This window comes from Delphinus delphis, chromosome 1 (assembly GCF_949987515.2).
Source record: "Delphinus delphis chromosome 1, mDelDel1.2, whole genome shotgun sequence".
NCBI lineage: Eukaryota > Metazoa > Chordata > Mammalia > Artiodactyla > Delphinidae > Delphinus > Delphinus delphis.
In genome coordinates, this window is record NC_082683.1 from 9,550,795 (window position 1) to 9,573,004 (window position 22,210).

At 44.4% G+C, this 22,210-nt stretch overlaps 1 protein-coding gene across 5 annotated transcripts in view; it reads left to right on the forward strand.

Moving 5' to 3' along the window:
- VPS13D (vacuolar protein sorting 13 homolog D) overlaps positions 1-22,210 on the forward strand; it is a 244,518-nt gene that overhangs the window by 169,669 nt on the left and 52,639 nt on the right. For all 5 annotated transcript variants that reach the window (XM_060014644.1, XM_069540755.1, XM_060014636.1 and 2 more), the window contains one exon: positions 20,683-20,815. In XM_060014644.1, coding sequence (XP_059870627.1) covers positions 20,683-20,815 — 133 coding nt within the window. The remainder of the gene's footprint in view (positions 1-20,682; positions 20,816-22,210) is intronic.

Here is a 22,210-nt window from a genome sequence, read left to right on the forward strand (position 1 = left end):
TCTGTGGATTTTATTTGTTTATACATCTGTCTCCACACTGGACCGAGCTCCTTGAGGACAGGGGACTAAGTCATAGTCACCTTGGTATCTTTCACCCCAAGCACTGCATGGTATGAAGAAAGCCCCCGAGGGCTTGTTGGGCTGAGGGATCTGTTTTGTGTAAAGATCAGCTCACCCGAACAGGAGGGAAGTATAGCTCCTTTGAAGCAGCTCACATCACTAGTCCTTCACCCGTGTCTCATCCAGTGAGTAAACTCCTGCAAAACTGTACCTCATCTAAAAACAAAACAAGACCACCCCCCGCAAAAAAACAACCAAATAGGGGATCCCTCTGTAATTAGATTTAGAAGGCAACTGATGAAGTGAGATAGAAAACTTTGATAGACACATAGTCTTTGGTTAATGCCAAAATTAACATGACTTTGTTGGTTAAAATGAATTTTAAAAGTTTCTCCTTATGTTATTTATTATGCACGTTATTTATTATGATTGTTGTCATTGGGTTCCCTCTAAAGTTCTGTGTGAGTTAAGAGAGAAAGAAGAAAGGGGGGGAAAAAAAGGGACCCTCCAGGACGGGGTCTAACCTAGGGAAGGAACAGCCACTTGGCATCCCCCTGGGTGAGCCCTGCAGATGCCTGGTTCCATGGTCCACTTGGCCAGGCAGCCCAGAAGAACATGCTTATTAGAACACTTTGGTTTGAGCTTGTGCCTCTTCTGAATCCTCCTCCAGAAAGGCACTAACTGTGCAGCAGCCTCTGGCTGCTGTGGGCAGAGTGACTTGCATGCCGGCCCGGGTGGGTGACCGAGTTTGCCGGGCCGGCCCCCCTTCCCTCTCCCGCGTGTCTGAGTGGAGTGTGGGCCAGGGGACAGGCCGGCCTGGGTGAGGGCTGGCACTGTCCTCGCCAGAGTAGGTGCCTGGAACCTTTGCTTTGTGCCTTTTTGCTTTAATCTGGAACACTTTAACAAGACAGCTGACCAAAAGGTGGTGCCTGAGTCCTGACCCTTTGCCGGACCGGATGAAATCACCATCTTTCTGTCTCCAAATCATCACTCGGGTCCAAGCCCTCGGTCACCCAGTGGAGCCCCTCCACTTGCTTGTCGGAACGAGATTGCAAAGAGTTAACACTTGTGCTTTTTCGGAAAGTTATCTGTGAAGAGTATTAGTTGTTTAATAAAGCGTGCCTGCCCTCCCAGTGAACCCGCCAGTGACTCTGCAGCTGGGGTCATTCCAAGTTCACGCGGTGGACTTTTGACTGCCTTCTGTGTCTGTGAAAACAGTCGGCAGCTCCTGCGGGGATCATTCATTCAGGCCTGTAACACAAAACTATTGCCAATGGGCACCTGCTGGGGTGGCTTCCCAGGAGGGCTGGGAGGGAAGATACCAGACTCTTCAGGCATCTGCGGAGATAAGAGCAGCAGGGGCTCCACTGGGAGCCTGCTAATCTGGCTGCGCTTAGACCCCACTGCCCCGGCCGCAGGCTGGTGTCAGGATGTATTAGGGATCCCCAGTTGGGATGGGATGTGAGCTAATTAAAGGCCTTTTACAAAGAGGAGGAGTGAGGAGGAGGAGGAAGAGGAGGCGGAGGAAGGAGGTTTGGAGCACATTCCCCAGATTTCTAGCACATTCTTTATTCCTCTCTTTTGTCCCTCAAAACAAGAAAACAAACTGAAGAGTCTGAACATTTGCTTATTTCTGACCTTAAATCGTCATTCATTCTGCCTGGTACTATATTGGTTTTAGCTGCTGTTTTTATGGAATTACATATATTGGTACCATTAGAGATATTTTGCCACATTCTCCCTGGAGACATCCTGCTCTTGAAATACTCTAGGTGGACTGCTTGAATTCTGCTCCTTTCCCCCCATTGATTCATCTGGGTAATAAGTACCTGTTGTGGCGTGTCCTGGTTTTTTCCCCTTTTCCTTGGAAAATCCATTTGCCAGCTGTAGGGGGTACTGCGGGGAGGATACCATACATCAATCCACGGTAAGTGCTCTTATTAAATTTTGAGATGGTGGTGGTGTGGTGCTATGGTTTCAAATGTCAGAGCAAACGCCATCTTGAAAATGTTGTCAAGTACGAGCATAACAATTCATTTTACGGTCACATGCACTTCCGGAAAAGTCACCTAAAAGTGTTTGATTACCTGTTCTTTTGTTTATTTAGCCTGTATATCCCTCCTCCGCCAACAAGCGGTAAACTAACTTATTATTTTTTTTTAAATTTTATTGAAGTATAATTGATTTACAACGTGGTGTTAGTTTCAGGTATACAGCAAAGTGAATCAGTTATGTGTGTGTGTGTATATATATATTCTTTTTCATATCCTTTTCCATTATAACCTAATTTATTTACAGAGCAAGGGTACTTTTAAGTCCGTGGTATTTTCTTAATCTGCCTGGTAATGATACATTTCTTGAAAGCAGTTTTGTTCACACACAAACCCAAGCCTTTATTCTATCACTTCTGATACATTTCACATAAGCTTGACTGTGTGCAAAGAAACATTTAGATTAAGTTCGTACTACATGGTAACAATCTGAGGAAATTCCAATCAAAAGCCAGCAACCTGTTTCCTTCATTCTGGACTGTTGGTGTATCTGGCTTTGTCTGTGTTCTGATAAACGGTAACCACAATGTTAATTTTGTATTTCCTTGCGTTTTGTCTCACGTAATCTGTCCTCAGAGCTGACCGGGAGGCTTGTTCACTGCCATGCGATTCGTGAAATAGTGGGGTAATGAGCTTGATTGTGTGGAATCTGTTAGTGTGTTATGTGTAAGTGTTTAATTGATCTTGATTCCTGGGTATTGCTATATAGGAAACATGGGATAGTTGCTATGTGCTGGCACAGTTGAGGGAAGTTTTCAGTTTAGGCTAGTAGCTGAATGGGTATCTTTAGAAATGCTGCTAGCTCATATTCACTGACTGCTTCACTGAGTACCAGGTACTGTTCTGAGTCTCCACATGAATGGACTTGTTTCATCTTCACAGTGGCCCTTTGAAGTGCTGGTCCCTGTTGATACAACAGGACACTGAGGCTCAGAGAAGTTAAGTAACTTGCCCAAGGCTCTGAAGAGAGCCGGCCGGGACCCAGGTTCTCTGACTCAGAGCCTGTACTCCTGGCCCCACCTGGTGCAAAAAGTTGCACCTGTCTAGTGGGCTTCATTCATGGACACGTCTTCAGTGTCAGATTTGCAGGGACTAACCATGTAAGGCTGCATTCTCAAGGGGGTGCCGAGAATCTGAGTCACCGTTTAAAGCCCCTCCCTGTAGTCCCCTCTGTCATATGATTAGCCCTTTTGTAGGTGCTGCACCGTCCAAGCCAAAGTGTGTGGCTGAGAATGAGGAAATGCTCTAACCCTGTCCGAGGCACTTAGTGAAGGCATTTTAACTTCGTTCTAGCTCCACGCTCTGGGCTGACTAAATATAGACTTACGTGCAAAAAGCATAACCTCATATTAACAAATCTGTTACTTATTGTGCCTGCACAGTAAGTTCACAACTGCCTGTGAGCAACTAAGAACACCAGGATGTGTGCGAGGCACAGAGGAAACAAGCAAGAACAAAACAAAGGTCTTCCCCCCTCCCCCCGCACCCTGGGTCACAGTCCAGCATGGGAGAAGGTCCCGTAAGTAATTGTGCGCGTTAACGCGTTCAGGTGCCAGGACAGAAGTCTGTGCAGACAGACAAACCTCAGCGTCCTTGTTAAAGGAAAAGGGGGTATTTAGACCTCATTGAAAACAACTGGGCTAGGAAGGGAGGGGGAGGGAGGAGGGAGGTGGTAGGCTCACTTTTTAACTGTGTTTTGGGAAATTAACTTCTCTGACCCCATTTGATCAGTCCATTAAACTGTTTCACCATTTTCTTTAGACAAAGCCAAATAGACATGACCTAAATTTGTGAGGGAAGAGCGCATTATATATAGGAATGTGTTCCCCCAAACTTACCCTGCCCCTGTCCACTCCAGTCACTAGATCTTTCTCTGAAAATCCCTCCTTTCCTGTTTCCACTCAAGGCAAATGACAGTGTCCACATGTTGATTTGGAATTTTAGTTTTTCATGTAGGATTCAAAGGGGACATTTATCTTGAGGTAGGAATGGCTACTGTTTCTCCACCAGTGTTCAGACTACGTGCTGCATACGTCCCTCGTTGACTTCTTAGAACTCTGGACCTCAGTGTTTTCCCTACACCCAAAATTGCGGTGCTGGATGGCGTCTGCCTGGCTCTCGGGGTGGGAGACAGATTGGGTCTTTGACTCTCAAGATTGAAGTTAGGTTGGGCGGCTTGGCAAGTATGATAAAGAAAAGGTTCCTTGAGTAAAATCTGATAAAATGTCCATCAGGAATGGACTCTCCTCTCCTTGGAGAGGCTCAGAGTGGCTCACCTTGGTGCCTGTTCTGTGGTGGTTTCACTGCCCTCATCACTCAGAGCGTGAGCATTTGTGAGTTGCCACTTGTGTCCTGGACTCGGTGAACTGAGTCACTTTCATAGGAGTTGGAGAAAATTACACATAAAACAGAATGCTGCTGCTTTACAGTTTTCCTGTGTTCTCACCACGTCATGGTTTATTGCTCTTTTCCATGGAAACTTTCTGTTTGGTGGGGAAACATGGTGCTACGTCCAGCATTCATTGACAGCATGAAGGTCGGCATCTCAGCCCCTCATCTCTGACAGATGGATAGTTAGAGAATGAGACACGTTCCATCTTTTGGTGGAAGTTAACCAGTTGGGGAGTTAGTACCGTAGAGCCAGCTGCTGAGTATATTCTCATTTGACTTTTCTCTCTACAAGCACTTCCCTGGCTTTAGGATGGCCTGCTAACCCCATTTTGGATGCCTGGGCTCTGAATCAGCGCCGAAAGTTTTACATGTCAAGAATTAACATTTGGTCATTTCCCATGAGCCCGATAACAGTGCTAGGCCCTTTATACCATTTTAACCTTTCTTCTCCATTCTCCTTTCTTCCAGTTGCTCACATACCTTGGGGTCATCCTTGACTCAGCACATCCGTCAGCTGTGCCGCCTGTGGACCTTCCCCTCCCACCCGCTGCTTCCACGCCATCCATCCCAGCACTCAGCCCCGCCCTGTCTATTGTAGCAGGTTCTGTGTCCACCCTTCCTTCTCCCCTTCTCACTGCGGCTCTCAGTACAGCAGATGGAACTCAGATCGGGTCCTTCCTCCATTCAGCCCCCTCCTGTGGCTTCCCCTTTCACTCTGCAGAGAAGATTAAAGTCTGTGCAGTGATTTATAACGGGCACGTGGTCTGCCTCCCCCTGTACTTTTCTAACCTTGCCTTTTACCCACTTGTCACTCCCCACCCCACTTGGCTCCATCGAGCTGACCTGCTTGCTGTTGCTCAGCTGTCCCTCAGAACTTCTGCCTCAGGGTCTCTGTACCAGCAATTCTCTCTGCCTAGAATGTTCTATAACCCCATGGTTTTCACCTGCATCTTTATCCAAATGTCACTTTGTCAGTGAGACTTCCTAGCGCCCCTCCCTCATCTAAAATTGCAACCCCCTCTATCACTACCTCTTATCCTCCCTCCCTGCTTAATTTTTTACTTAACATTTATTACTGCTTTCATTTTGTATATTTATATCATTTATTGTCTATGCAACTAGAATATAAACCCCAAGAGGGCCATAAGCTTTGTCTGTTTTCTTCACTGCTGCATCCCCAGCGCTTAGAACAGTGCCTGGCACATAGTTGATGCAAAGTACGTTTTTTGTTGATAGGAGGGAAGAAATGAAAGGAGGAAGGAACGGGCGGACCCTTGGAGTTCAGCATTATCTCAGTTTACAGAAGGGACACTGAGAAGTCGCCGAAGATCACACAGCCAATAAGTGAAGCCAAAATTTACCCAAATGTGTGACTCCAGAACTTCTCTGGTTTCCTTTACATGTTTCAGCCTCACTTGTGACTGCTGTAAACATAGACTCTGTGAATTGTGCGCACAGATATAGCAATGTGAACGCGCTACAGTGCCTTAAAAGAAAATACTTGGCCAGAATCTCCCAGTCTCCTCAGTATCCTCTGGCACTCAATAGATAGAACAGATGAAAACTTCTCAGCAAAGTTTTAAACCAGATACCCCTCAACATAAGGAAAGTGATTAGCACACGGAGCTGAAGAGATGAAAAAGAACACGTTTTTAAAAATACGGACTTTCAAGTCAAACCAGTGAGCAGTCTTTTTGGTCATTTATTCCCAAAGCTCCTGTGAGTTCATTCCAGGTTCACTAGGGAGACCAGCACCTGTCCATTCCCTAGTTGCACTGTCGTGTACGCATCCATACCCTGTGCCTGGCCCTGTCCCTCGCCCCGGGGAAGCAGAGGTGGGCCAGACAGTTAGGACTTGAGCAGCGTGCTTTCAGCAAGCGTCTCTCCCCTTTGAGCTTAAAGGGCTCGTTTCAGTGGATTCCTAGAGTGAGGTTTTTGTTTTGTTTTGTTTTTTTGGGGTGGGGGGGAAACAATCTCCCAATTTTATTTTCTCATCTTGTTCCATGAAGTTCTGAGGTTCATTTTAAGTCCATTTGGCATTCTTCTTTTGGTAGCATAGGAAGTTGAGGCACTTATCTAAAGATTAAGAAACATCCAAGGCAATGATGTCCTGCTTTCCTGCATCTCTGACCCTTATAGACTTTCCAGCAGTTGTTAAGGGTTAGGATTAGAGGTTCAAGATCCTCTGAGAGGCCCCATTCCTATCCATCAGCAAAGCCACAGGCACCCTCTGAAAAGACATGGTAGGAGTTCCATACATTTCAGGGAGTTCTTTCTGCCTTGTTTCCCGCCTTTTGCCTTGGACTGTAGATGGTTTTTCTTTTCTTCCCTGGATGCTGCCTCTTGGATACAGCCTTAAGCTCGTGTTATACCTGCAGCCCAGGAACATGCCTGGGCTCCCGCTTGTCTGGGAGAGGTGCTAAGAAATCAGGCATTAACTGCTACTAAACATGCTCCCCTTTGTTTCCAGTTATGCCCAGCCTCATGGGTATTGAGGGGACACCATTATATGTTTTGATCCCTGGTTTGTGTTATTTGCTATAGGAACGTGCCTTCAGAGCCTTCATTTAATAGAAAAAGAGACAGTGATGCCGTATCTTTTAAGAGATATGGGCACAGAGGGAAGAAAATGGATGAATAATAACTTGAGTGGAAGGGAAAGTTAACGGAAGGCATTTCTAAGATTGAGCAGATTCAATTGTATCTGTCATTCTGAGAAGAAGAAGCCAGAAAGACTGAAGGTACAAGAGAAAAAAGGATTGATTGAGTGATAGCCAAGACAGGGTCTTACAAGAGCACAGAGGAAGGGGTCTAGGTTTAAGAAATAGCTCACTTATTCAATTTAAGGTGGGTGGGGGGTAAGGAAAGAGGTGTTTTTTTTTTCCCTTAGTGAAGTAGAATCTATCATTTCTGTGAAGTGGGACTGGGGTTAAGTGCTAGTGAGTTGAAAAAGAATGGAAAGCAAATCTTTATTTTGCTCTAACAGTGTTCCAGACACTGTCTGGTGGTATGGTACGAAGATGACCAAACCTCCCTGGCTCCCTGTCATTGGAGCATGCACTCCAAGCCTTTCAGCATGCTGCAGCCCATGTAGCCTTGTGAGCAAAACAGATACAGCATGTTTACATGACAGTCGGACACCCATACTAATAAAGCTACACTCAGAAGGAGTACAGCAGTGGTAACCCTGCAGGCTTGTATGCAGGGAGAGGCCATTCAAAGGCTGCGGAGGCATCTGTGACGGCTGACCTGAAGTTGAAAAGTCGTAGACCTGGAGCCATTCCTGCTGGGCAGGGGAACGATAAGAGTAGTACCTGATGGGGGTACGTCCCCGTAGTTAACTTTCTACCCACCTTTCTACTAGATATTTCCATCTTGGGTAACAAAGGCCTTTCTTCCTAAATCCAGACCAATGCCTTTCATCTGTTATTTTCTGCCCATGTGAATAGTAGCTATTTGCAATATATTATTGATTATCTAGGAAATAATTGAAATTTAAGATTTGGGTATCTTTTGAGTTTAATTTTAATTTCATAAGCTGTGTCTGTAAACATCTTCTTTTAGAGTCAGACCTCTAAACCAGCACTCTCCAATTGAAATATAATGTGAGCCACACTTGTAATTGAAACTGTTCTAGAAGTCCCATTAAAAAAGTAAAAAGAAACAGATGCAATTATTTTTAATATTTTTATTTAGCCCATTATATCCAAAATATTATCATTTCAACTTGTAATCAATATGTAAAAATAATTGAGATGTTTTACATTCTTTTTTTCATCTTAACTCTTTGAATTCCAGTATGTATTTCACACATACACCATATCATAACTCGTACTGACCACATTTTAAGTGTTCAGTGGGCTCCTGTGGCATGTGGTCGCCTTATTGGACAGTTCAGCTCTAAACTAAGAAATGAAACTAAAGTCATATGATGTTAACTTGTAGCACGTGTTTGAAGAGAAGAGTTTCAAGTCCGTGTGGTGGACTCGATTATGTTAATATGCAAGCCCTCATTTCTCTCCACCTCTTTTTAGTCAGCTTCTTGTCCTTTTACTGAGGGGTTCATTTCTAAGATTTTCCTTGCTTTTAGTGGAGGAAGGAAGGTGCTGAATGGAGAAAGGACCTTTATACAGTCTGCTTTTGTCTCCATCATTGCAATGAGAAGTTTTCTACAAGATTCTAATAAATAGCTGTCCAAATTACCTTTATTTTTTTCCGTAGGTGGTTTCTTTCTGTTTTTTCACTTTTCCTGCCTGAGTGGCAAAATTTAGCAAACAGTCTGGTTTTGCTGTCTCTGAGTGTGGTGATATTTCAAATATGGGCATGATTTTAAAGAAGTTAATTTTTATTTTAAAAAGTGAATTCTGCCTTTGGTGGCATGTTTAGAAAACAAGTTCCGTAAATTTTTTTTTTAATTATGGAAGAGTCATACATAGAGTATCATACAGTATATGTATACTTTAAAGAACTATCAAATGAATACCAGGACCTACTGTTCAGCTTAAACTAGAATATTATATTGATAGACTAGAACATATTAGTAGTTTTGAAACCTCCCTGATCACGTTTCCTTCCTTCACTTCACACCCTGAGGTAATTACCTCTGTCCCAAATTTTGTGTTAATCACGTCTTTTCTGTATGTAGTTTTTACCATATTTGTATGTGTCACTAAACAACTTTGCCTGTTTTGAACTTACATACAAAATCAAACTAAATATATCCTCTTGTGACCTTTCTTTTTTAGCTTGACGTTACGTTTAGCTTGACGTTATATCCATGCTGACGTGTGTCTGTAGTGCATTCATTTTCATGGCTATAAAGTACTCCATTGTATGGATGTGTCACAATTTATTGACTTTACTGTTAAGACATTTGGACTGTTCCAGTGTTTTGCTGTTATGAACAAGGTTGCTGTTCACATTCTTGTTCATGTTTCCTGGAGCACATGTGCAGAGTCTCTCCATTATATACTGAGGAGCAGAGTTACTGAGTCGTAGAATATTTATTTGTCCCATCTTTGTGTCTTTTTTATTTTCCTTCTCAGATAATACAAGGTCCTTATAACACTTTACCTCCATTAATGCTTTCCCCCCGCCCCAGAAACATCTTTATTTCACCTATCTCTTTGAAAGACATTTTTACTGAATTTAGAATTCAGGATTGGCAAATTTCTTTCAGCCCCTGAATAATACCGTTCTGTGATGCTCCATTATTCCTGTTGGAACTGCTGCCAGTATTATTGGTGCTCTTCTGAAGGTGATATGTCTTTCATCCTGTGACTCTTTGTCTTTAGTTTCTAATGATGACGTGCTTAGATATGGTTCTCCTGTTTAGGATTTGTCGAATGTCTTTAATTTGTAGAGATTTGGGGAAATTTTTGGCTTGTGTCACTTCAGATAGCACTTGTGCCGCTTTCTCACTCTTTCCTCCTGTGACTCCAATTAAATGGAAGTTGGACTTTTAAAACCATGTCCCCTGACTCTCCTATGCTCTTGTTTCTCTTCGTGCTTTGATCCGGATATTTTCTGCTGACTCACTCTCTAGCTCACTAATCCTTTTTGGTGCTCTGTCTACTCTCCTGGTTTCATCCATCTGTTAACATTTGAGTTCTCTGCTAAAATTCTCCATCTTTCTATAAATTTTTTTGAACATTACTATCATTCTATTTTAAACTCTGTGTCTAATAACTCTAATGCCTGGATCCCTAGTAAGTGATCTTGTCTGGGGTTTTTTTCTTAGTTTTCAGTCCTTTTGTTTGACTTCCATGTCTGGTAGTTTTTATTGAATGTTGGGTGCTGTGTAAGAAGTGTTTTAGAGCCTCTGCCTGATATGATTTTTCTCTGGAGAGGATTTATACTTCTTCATCCTTCTACTTTCAAGTGCCCAGTGCTTTGATTTCCCCTCATGTGCATTCCCCTGCAGAACTTACGTTCTGAGCTTTTCATTTGCAGTGAGGGGTATATAACAGCAAGAATTTTACAGAGGGACTTAATTTCAGTACAGACCAGAGCCTGATGCTTAAAGAGAAGAATCGTGGGGAAGGATGGTCAGTGGACGGGAATGTGTGTCGGGGGGTAGAGACTATATCAGCCTTAACTCCTGAAATTATAAGAGATCCTTAAGGAAACTTCATCCTAAAGAGTCAGTTCTGTTTCGGCAAGAAAATGGGTGAATCTTTTTTACAAACAAGGGTTAATTAGCTTTCTTCTAGGTTGAAAGTACAGTGAACCAGAGCCCCTATTTTTCTATCTTCCTAGTAATTGAAGGTTTTCTTTTAAAAGCAACACAAGACATCAGAATAGGTCCATTAAGTCACCTTTGAAAGGGCACCTTTTGAGTTAAGTGGATTGTGTTTTCTTCCTCATTCCAGGACTTGTTTTTTAGACCTGAAATCTGTTAACCTGGGAATGCCTAATTCAGCAGGATTGTAAAACACCAGATCTGCAGGAAGTAGATGGGTGTGAATTCTGAATGTTCTCTCCCAGGTCATCTTTTGCGGGGTTGAAGGATATTAAAGTTAGGAACACCTACTAAAAGGCCACTAAGGAATCCAGGGGACATCCCAGGCAAATACCAGAGGCTTCTGAGGAGCCCAACTGCAGTTTTTAAATTTTAGTCCTTCTGAAGGGTGGGAACCTTTGAGTCTGTTTTTAAAAGAACCTTCCTGTGGCCTTCTTTGAGCCTGGGATCAAGCCAGGTCTCAGGAGAAATGACCTAGGACTCAAGTACCTTGGCGCTGAACTGCCTCCATTCACACCCCCACCCCCCAGGAGAGGCTCACCTTCCCTTGTTCTCCCAGGTGCTGAAGCCCAGTTCCCCGCCTGCCGTCTTCTCCCTCGCATCCATCACACTTGCTGCTGAACAACCTCCCTGACACGTGAAAAGTTGGCCCTTGTATCTCTAGCTCCATCCCATCTACCCCCATGCAGTGCAGTTAGTAGGAAGAAACAGCACCTTGGTGTCCACTGAACGTTGTGTTCCTCTCAGACTGGGGGAGGTGGGCTTGGGGAGGAGCAGCGCAGCAGAGGTAGAGAGGAGGGGAGTGAAGCCCGAGCTGCAGGAGCCCTTCTCACCGCCCTAGGAGCATGGTTGGGCTTTGCTGATTCTCTCCCCGCAGCCCTCTTAGCTTTCCCTCCCCCATCGCCCACCCCCTTGTATGTGTGTCTCCACATGTCAGTTACTGTTACACATAGCAGCCCATGCCAGAGCGACAGCCTCTCAGCAGCTAGATTTGCTTGACCACATCAGCTCTGACGGAGTAAATCTCTCCGCTTTGGCACTCCACCTGCTTCAGCAGATCCTTCTGTGAGAAGCGGGGAGGAAGAGCAGGCCTCTTCACAGGCAGGGACTCTTGCAGTCACTGGTCCCAGTCCCCGCCCAGCGTGGCTTCCGTATTTCTCCCCAACTGCAAATGGTGCACGGGCACGGTGGCCTGGCGTGGTGTAATGTGGTCCACGCGGTGGGCATCCACAGAACCTCCTCTCTGTCTGGGGCCTGTTTCAGATGTGAGGGTGAGAGCTTTGGGGAGAGGGGGAGATGGATTTTAGGCCGCATGGCCTAGGGCAAAGTGTGGGTGATGGAAAGGGGTGGGGTGTCTGAATTGGGGTACTCGTCAGGAAGGGGGACTGGAGCCTGACCCTCTTTCTTATCCAGGAATTTGCATGTCATGTTTTGGAAACTTTTACACTTCTGTCAGCTTCCTTCCTTTGTCGCCACCACTGCTTGGGAAAGGAAGGATGTCTACCTGGCGTCTCTATAAGATTTTCACTGGCATTCAGGAGGAAATTTTCCTTGGAGACAATAACAGAAATCACAGTTGGGTTCTCTCCATAGATTATCCAGTATCAAATATATATGTGGATACTTAGCGGCTTAGCAGGCTATTGCTGGAGATGATCATGGTCTTTCCAGTTTCTTTTTTTTTTTTTCCTTCTAGTTTTATTGAGATATAATTGTCATACAGCACTGTAAACATTTAAGGTGTACAGGATAATGATTTGACTTACATATTACGTGCATCATGAAATAGTTACCAAGTACATTTAGTGAACATCCATCATCTCATAGAGATACAGAAGAAAAGAAAGGAAAGATGTTTTTTCCTTGTGATGAGAACTCTTAGGATTTACTCTCAACTTTCATATATAACACAGAACCGTGCTAAATATATTAATCATGTACATTACATCGCTCGTACGTAACGTGTTTTATAACTGCAACTTGTACCTTTTTACCACCTTTGTCCACTTCCTCTTCTCCCCACCTCTGCCTCTGCTAACCACAAGTCCGATCTCTTTTCCTATAAGTTTGTTTGTTGATGTGCAACTGACTTACAGTTCCTGGTACACAACATAGGGATTTGATATTCCTGTGTATTTCAAAATGCTCACATTCAAGTCTAGTTATCATCTGTCACCACACAAAGATATTACATTATCATTGACTATATTCCCCAAGCTGTACATTTTATTCCCGTGACTCATTTATTTTGTAACTGGAAGCCTGTACCTCTTAATTTCCCTATCCTATTTCACTCATCCCCCACCCATGGCCTTTCCAGTTTCCTCCGTACAACTGGATAATAATAGAGTTCACTTCGTAGGGTTGTTGTGAGGATTAAACTAATAAATGATTTCATAGATGCCACATCCTCAGGACAATGCAGTAAACATTGTTGGCCTGTGTTTACTCTTCTAAAAGTTACGCTGTGGTCTTCAGCAATTGGAAGCTCTCCTTTACCCATTCTGCTCATACGCACTTAAAACTTCACTTATTTGAAGAAACCGGTTGGGTACAGATTTCTTTCTAAAAAAAATCTCATCATGGCATTTCAAACCCTTGAAACACACCTGACTTTTTCAGTAAGAAGCTCAGCTTATACTGGTGCCTAGCATCTGTGATTGTCCTCTATGATGTCACCCTTCTCCTTTCTTCCCAAGCTTTTGGTATTAAAGAGAATATATCTATTCATTTGAAATACAAAGTACATTACAAGAATGAAGTCCTTGTGACTGGGAATGAGATAAGCTCGAGCTTCTTTTCTATTGTGAAATGTTCTGTTTCTGAATTTCTGCATTTTGAGAGTCTAGTCTATTTATAATTGACTTCTTTATGCTTTCCTTTGTTCCAGAATGGGTATAAGGTGACTCCTATATTACAGGATGAGACATGCAGGGTTCAGTTGGGGAGGAACGGGGAGTGGAGCATGCATTAGAAGAAAGAATAAGATTTGCAGTAATAACCCTTGGCATTTACACGTTGCTTTGTGTTTTTTCCCCGAGTACTTTTAAAACTAAGGTCTCTTTGGATTAACCCAGCAGCTCCGTGGATAGCATCCTCCCTGTTTTACAGATGAAGACACTGTTCCCTAAGGAGAGTGTGTGTTTTGCTCATGTTCATCCGCTGACACTAGTGACAGAGTTGGGATCAGTGACAGAGTTCGGATCCTTGCTACCCAAAGCGTGTGTGCTTTCCTAGTGTTGAAATAATTTATCTGCCCAATCAGGCATTATGGTGTGACCACCTTGGAGAGATTTTTCCCGCATCTCAGTCTGTCTCTCGGTTCAGTACTGAGGTGCGGGCCATTTATGCGTATTGAAAACCTTGTTGGCATGGCAGATGGAGGCCTCAAGGAGTGGGAAGGTTATTCCCCTTGACTAGCACTAACTGTAGGGAAACCCACCTCTGGCTTCCCTCCGTGTGCTTGAAGGGGTTTTCAGTGGTAGATAAGTGGGTGCCTGGCTCCTCAGCACGATCCCCTACCCCTTCTTGGGGGAAGCCTACGACGAGGCCTGGCTGATACAGAGCTAAAGCTGGGACACCATCCTGTCCACAGCTGGGTTTAGAAATGCGTCCTGCCCACATGATCCTTTATAATTGATGTAGAAAAGAAAAGGGAAAATTGGACTTGACAGACATGATACTTGTCTGTTGTCGAAAATCAGTCTTCCTGGTGCTACCCGTGTGTATTCTGTTTATTTCTGTGCTTTAGCCTTCTAGCAAACTCTACCAATCCTTTTTAAAGGAAAAGCAAAATCCTATTATGAGAGTGCTTCAATCCACTCTGAGCTTCTAGATTAATCTGAAACAACATCTGAGTTCACAACTGGGTCAGGAAGATCAAGAGAGACTTGCCAGTTCAGCAGGCGTGTGTCTTGGGCTAGTTAAGAACCAGGCCAGTCTTGAGGTCTGACTTTGTTGCTTTTATGTTCAGACCTTGTGTGCTGAGATAATTCTGGGTGGTTTTGGATAACTTTGTTTCTTAACTGAAAAGGAGTGTCTGTTGCCTGATAAGTGTTTACCCATGAAATAGCAACATGGTGTATGTCTTAGGGTAGGAGGGCTTTTAGATCTCCAAGAGCTCTCTGCACCCCCCCCCCCAAAAAAAACCCAAGGTCATTGGTTTAGGCATGTTAGCTGGAATAGAATGCCAATCCTAGCTTTAAAATGTCTTTATTATTCTTATTCAGGGTCTCTTTTCTGGATTCCTTCCCCTTTCTCTTTTTGCCTTAAGGGCTATGCATAATCATAACCAAGTAGAACTGAAAAAAAGACAAACCTGCCCCACTTCTAGTGGATAGAGATCTGGGGTCCAGAAATGCCTCTTTCTTGCCAAACCTCAACTTGTTCCATGCCTTTTTGTTTGTTTGTTTTAAATGCCGGTCCCCAGTCCCAGCCTGCCCCCTCCACCATTTGGCCGAGTGAGGACTAGCTGTTTGGTTTGCCTTGTGTTGGTGACAGATACCCACTACTTGTTGGATCACATTCTCCTTTAACTCTGCTCTGTTCACAAGTATCACAAAAGGGCTTTTCAATGTTAAGGCAAAACTCAGACTCCGAGAATCATTTTTAACGGTGGCTGTTTTAGCAACACGAGTGAAGTGGTGAAGACCTTAGTTTTGAAGCGACTTAGGTCTTACATGACTTAAAGGAGGTTTTCCTACTAGTATTCTGGCAGAGTCAGAAACAACTCTGCAGTTTAAGCCTCCAGACTGCTTGTAAGAAACTTGTAAAAACTGATGACCTCCTGTGTGCCAGGCATTTCGCATTATCTCCTTAACCCTTCAAAGCAGCCCTTTAGACTGTTTTTTTCAGAACCAAACTGAGGTTCCAGGAAGCTAAGCAGCTCTCACCAGCTTGCACAGCGCGCGCGGTAAGGACTTGACTCCTTTGCCGCTGCCTTTTGACTGCGTCATGGCAGCACCCCCAGAGTTCACGGCGCCCTTCCTTCTGGCACCGTATAGCTGGGGTTCTGGGTTTCCACTTTCTAGCATAGCTTGTTGCAGGCCATGGCGGCTCTGAGACCTGCAGCCGTACAGCCTTACGCTGGAAGAAGGACTCTCCCTCACACACGAACTCCTAATACTTCTCTACCTTTTCCTGTGCTGCGTGGGTCACATCGGCCCTGGTGACAAGGAAGATGCTGTCATCAGCAATAACTCAGTGGAGCAAGGATACTAAAGAGAAAATTTCCATTAGGTAAATAACTGTGAAAGAAGAACCCCAGAGCAGGGGGAGAAATTCAAGCCCAGGCTTCTGTTACACTGGCCAAATATCTTTGGCATCCCATGCTTGCTGAATCTCCTAAAAGGGTCAGGAAAACTGATAGGACGAAACAGAGGGACACAGTGTAAATTTTTTCTCTTGCATCATTCCAGCATCTACTTGAATTTCAGTTTTATAAAATCAGCTGTTCTGAGCCCGGCTCTAAACCCAGGCTAATTTGTAGTGGCTCCATTTCTGTAGACAGTGGGGTTATTTTTGGAAGGTGGGGTATTGACACGTAGTGTGTGTCAGCTACGCAGTAGAATGGGCATCTTGAAGTACTTCTGGGATTTTTACCCCCTTGCTGAAAATACGGCTTTATAGAAATTAATGACTTCTGGCTGGGGCCAGAATTCACAAGTGTGGCATGTGCTAGAGCGTCCTTCAGTGAAAGAAGGGGGGAAGTCACTGTTGTTTTTGCAAGGGTAATAGCAGGTTTTCTGAAGGACATCCTGTTCCTTCAGAACCTTTCATTTTAGCTAGGACGGTATTCACTTGCAGCCTTAAGTTTTTTGTGGACTTGAAATGGCTACCAAGTGAGCGATATTGACCTAAGTCCCTGTAAATGCTCCTTCTGGTGTTGAGGTGTAGCTTACACTGAGTGGAGTTACGAGTTAGCTACAGATCACCCTCCAATTGCTAGCTCATGCTGTCTGCTCTGGTGCTTCCCTCCCCGACAGCTTCCGCTGTACCGGGGACACACCTGCCAGATGCTTTATGCGCTCACTGCCTCATTTAATCCTCACAACAACCCTGCAGAATCCGATTGTACCCATTTTGCATGTGAAGAAATTGAAGTTTGGATAACTCAATACTGTTTTTCTTGAGTGCTTCGTGTATTAGGCTCTGTGCTAAGTGCTTTGCACGTTTTATCTAATCCTTATGGCATCCTTGTAGATGGCTATTCTTATTCCCATTTGAAGATGGGGAAACAGAGGCTCACAGAGGCGAAGTTACTTGTCCATGATCTCGCAGCTATTAAATGTCACAGTCAGAATTCGAGCTCACGTGTAAATGTCTCTCCCTTATGCCACTTACCTATCTTCTTGGAGGAGAGAGGCAGACACAACTTGTGATTTATGCTTCTCCTTCACAAGCCTGGGGCGCAGGAGGGTTCCCTACATGTTTGACTGATTAGTTGTTTGACTGGGTGCAGAGCTGGATTGGACTTGCTTGTATCCTGATGATTTTCAGCTTTCCCTCCAGTGCCTCTGGGATTGGTTTTCCTTTGTTTGAGTATCTGCCCCCAGGCTTCATTTCCCATTTGGAGCATCTGCTATGAAAAAGTTTCAGCCTGAGCTCGATTTTCAATGCATATGGCTTTTCTTTTTAAAATGCAGAGGCAGAGCTGGGGTGGGTGGTGAAGCCTGTCCTGCACCAGCGACTCCCACATGATGTTGTAGCTCTCATGGGAATCTCTGCTCTGTTTGGATGATCATTTTCAAAGTCGAGGACATGTGTGAAACAACGCTTCCAGCCTCAGGGAAGACCAGTTCCAGAGGGCACCCATAAAGAGTGCTTACTGGAATCACCTCCCCCTACAGCCCATGTGTTCTCACCCTTTGAGGGAGAAATAAGATATGGGGTGTGATTTACTTTCCCACTGAGGTGGGGAATGAGAGATGGAATTAAGGATGACTCAGTGCTCCCACAGTGAGAGAAGGCCACAAGCTTTGTGGTGCCCTGGATTCAATACTCAGAAGCCCAGTGGACTGGCCTGAAGCCCAGCCTCTGACCCTTCATCTGGCTGGCTTCGGTTTAGTTCCTATAAAATATCTCTCCCTGTAAAATCTTATTAACCTCTCATCAGTGCGGGTTTGGTTGGATCATGGATTTTCTACGTCATTGCAAGTTTTCTGAGTTCTCAACGTCACGTTTCTAGGGGTGAAGACTTTTGTAGTCATTTCCTATTAATACAATATCTTTGTACCCTTTACTTCCACCCACAAGTGACAAAGGACAAGCCCAGTTGGCTTACACAGTAATATTTTAATAGATAGAGAGGTGGTAATTCAAATGGAATCCCTAGAGTAGGTGGAATAGGTGTGGGCACCTTTCCAGGGCAGTGGTGAGGCCCCTGAGAAGCACATGGAAGAATCCAGCATTTAGAGGGACGAGTGATCTCTTAGGTCATCTTATCCCATCCTCCTGAGGTCAATATGGTGTTTTCGTGCAGAAAACACCCAAGACCGGTTGGTGCTGGGGTGCCGGGGCTGCTGCAACAGAATCAGCTGGCAGTTAGGCTCCCTCGTAGACCTTGGATATTGAACTTGTTTTCTTGATGGACGGGGTCAGTTACAGGAAAGGGGTTGGTACTGGGCAGTTTGCCTGGATTATTCCCCCATATTCTCTTGGGGGGAAAGGTATTATGAGGTTTTTAACTTCTTCCTAGTTGGCTGCCAGGTAAACAGGACGTTAATTTAATATCCCTTCCAGGGAGATCTCTCTTCTCCAGGAAGGTAAGAGTTGAACCGCCCTCTCACCTTTTCTGTAATATCAGGGGGAGGCATTTTTGTCCACACCCTAAATGAGGGCCACTGGCAGCCTACATAATTCCAGAACATAGCAGGAACTCTTTCCAAAACAAGGGTCACATTTCTCTCTCTTCACTTGATTCCCAAGTGCGTGTGCACTTTGTGTTCCAGGTTCTTGTAGCTGTTTCATGTATGGAATTGTTATCTTCCTAACGAGACTGTCATTTTTGAGAATAGGTCCAAGGCTGCTATTCATTTGTATCCTCAGCAGTACCTAAATCTGTGCTGGGCCCAGAGTAAGTGCTTAATAAAGACATTCTAACTTGGATCATAGATCACAAACTGTCAGAGCTGGAAAGGACTTTGGAAACCACCAAGTCCAACACTCTAATTTTATAAATGGTACCACTCCAAAAATTCACTTTGGAGGCTGGTGTTTATCTGCTGGAAAGAGAGGGTTTTTTGTTTTGTTTTGTTTTGTTTTGTTTATGTTAAAGCCTAGTGCAAATGACCATAAATCTAAACCTGTGAAAGGCTTTCTTCAAATGGTGCACGATGTTCCTCCTTGGACTAGTAGCTGACTAATAATAACAGTAAGAACGCTAACTAGATTCCTACCCTGAGCCGCTGTCACTGATTCTTTTAGCCACATGACAGTGTCAGGACTATCTCCATTCTCCAGATGCCGAGAGGGAGGTGCTGCGGTCAGGCACCTGGCCCAGGGTCACGTGGCCACTGGAATGGTCGAGACTAGTATCTGCTTTGGCCAGACCCCTGAGCTCGTGGCCCGCAGGGGCTCTCAAGTGGGATCCCCCACTTAGTACAGAATCCCATGGTGTCTCCATCCTAAAGGAAAGTGTAAAATCACTTTTCATTAACCAGTTCTCTAATTAAACAGGGAGTGACAGGGAAGGTTAGGCAAAAAAGCAAGTAATGATAAGGATTGCATCTCCAGAAAGGTCCGTGATCACTGCCTGAGATCATAAAAGCTTTTGGTCAGAGGGAAAGGAATGAGAGCTCCCAAGTCTTGCTCCAGGAACCGTTGCTTTACATGGAACTGCTGTTCCTTCCCCTAGTCTCTCTTCTGTGCCCAGAACTCTCACCTTCCCTCGTCTCTCGTGTCAGAAGCCTCAGGACTGATGGCTTTCAGGGCAGATCTGTGTGCCCCTCCTTGCCAAAGCAGAATGAAATAGCCTTGTGATGGCCAGGCTGCCAGTGTACCGGGTCCTCACCGCAGGCTGTTTGCCTCGAGTCGTTCCTCTGAGCTTTGTATCTAAATAACATTCCTGTGAGTTTTCTAAAAGGTTAGTCCTGGGTCATTGGCACTTAAACCACTTGTTTTGGTAGATCCTTCTCGAGAAGGTTAATTACATATTTGATATCCTTCCCTTTTTATGTCTGAATGATGAGGGTAAGTATCCTGTGGTTTATTAACTGTCACTTTAAACCTTTTCAAATTGTCTTGTGACAAAACAGAGTTTTATGTCCTTTTTATCCAGCTTTGATGGATGAGACAGCTTCTCTGGTTAAAGTATGCCAGGATAAATAAAATCTCTCTCTGATTGGTGGGGGAGGATTTTGCATTTGAAGTCATGGGTTCAAGTCTGCCACTTTGTGTGGAAGGTAACCTAACCTGTTAACCTTTCCATAGACTTCGTGTTTCTTTTGACAAATGGAACTGGGCACCTAGGCACTTGGTAACTGTTGAATAAGTGAAAGAAAAGGCATCTCAAAATGTGGATGCCAAATCCTGAAGCAACAGTTGGCCACATTTCTATTTTGAATCCACTAATTCTTAAGGCAAAGAGCCTCTGTCCTTACCGTTATAGAATCCCAAAGCTCGCCTCTCCTCCCTGAGGCCATTTTGTTATACCTTTAATTTTTCAGTAAGTTTGCAATAGGACTGTGAAAGGTAAATGTCATTGTGGACTTTTAGTAGTTGTTTGCAAGCCTTGTGTCCACCTGTGTAAATGTCCCACAATTGGTTTTGTGTCCAGTGCTTGAAAACCACTCTTCCGGGACACACAGTATATGTAATTCAGCAATTAATCTCTCTCTCATTCAGTATTTACTGACTCGCGGCTAAGAGCAAGGGAAGGTATTTATTTAAAATAATTAGAACAGTAAAAAGTCTTTTCCTTCTGTTTTGTATTCATTCCAGTTTGCGGGGACGTTGTCAGATGGCTTAGGGAAGACGATGGACAATCGCCATCAGTCGGAGCGGGAGTACATCAGATACCACGCAGCCACGAGTGGTGAACACCTTGTAGCTGGCATCCACGGCCTGGCTCACGGTGAGTCGTGTGATATCAGGCCGCAGAAGAGTGGCTCTTCTGCCCCAGTTCCTCGGAGGTGCCTTTTGCCCATGCAATTGCAAGAGGAAACCCTAGCTTGGTATCTGGGTGTGCCTGAAAGCCCTCCAAGCTCTCTTGTTCTGTCCTCCCTGGGTTGAAATGCTACAGCCTGTGAGAACTCTTCATTCATTTTCAAAATGTTGTGCACATTGCAGTTCCTTCCTGTTCTCTGGCTTCTGTCCCCGAAGTGTCCTAAGGTATAAAGATCGGAACTCCTTTTTAGAATATAGGACTGCTGCTTCCAGACTTCCCTTCTGCTTACGGATTATTCCTTCCAGAGAAAGCAAAATGTGAAACTGGCTGCCAGGTTTGTGGCCCCGACGTTCTTGAGTCTTGTATAAATGCACATTCACAGGGATTATACATCCTTGTGCCCAGGAGATGGCATGAGCCTGTTAAGTCTCTGAATTTGTTTGAATTCTGATTTTTAATGTTTCAGTCTGACTCATTTGCCTTTTGTTGCATCAGCAACTTCTCAGCATGGCGTTGAAGGCCCCTAGGAAAGTAAACCCAGCCAGCTCTTCCCTCCACTGTCCCCCAGCCACACTATATTTCAGCCACCCAGAGCCATGTCCTGCTCCGCAGACGTGCCTCCAAGTCATTGATCACTCATGTTTCTTCTGCCCCCCCTTCTGTGCCTCACTTCCTTGCCTTTCGTAATCCTGCTCCACCTACAAGTCTCAACTCAGATGACGTTTGCCCAGCTCCACTGTCCGCAGTTAGAATCGATGATGATTTGAGCACACGAGGCAGTCTGGGTTGTGTATGTAGCTAGCTCTGTGTGTCTTGCTTTCCTGATGGGCTGCGAGGGCCAGGAGAGCATAAAGACCACCTCTAGTCACGTTTGTACTTGGGCAGAGCCTCACGTGATGCCTGGCGTATAGCTCATGCTTAGTAATGGTTGTAAACTAAACTGTTGGTACCAGATTCTTAGGACTAGTCTGAAGCTATCAGAAGTTATATCAAGGTTAATCAAGTCTTGATTGTCTGCATTTGGAGGAAAAAAGAAGGAATAGACATAATAAAAAAATCATGTTTTTCTTAGTTTTTGTTTATCAAGTTTCCTAATGGTGAGGATTGGATCAAAATACCTCTGCTTTTCCTCAGCCTGCCCAACTGGAAGGCGAGCAGCCCCCAAGGAGACGTCCAGCTAGAAGTAAAATTTGGCTGAAATTGATCTGTTTATGGACTTGAAAAGTAGATTGTTGGGCAGTCATTTGGGTTTAAAGATTTAATCATTCTTTCTAGTAACTGTAATTCAGAGGACTGGTTTTTTTGTTGTTTTAATGAGTATAAAGTGCTCTGCTATGTGTACTTGTCTTTATCTGTCCAGCA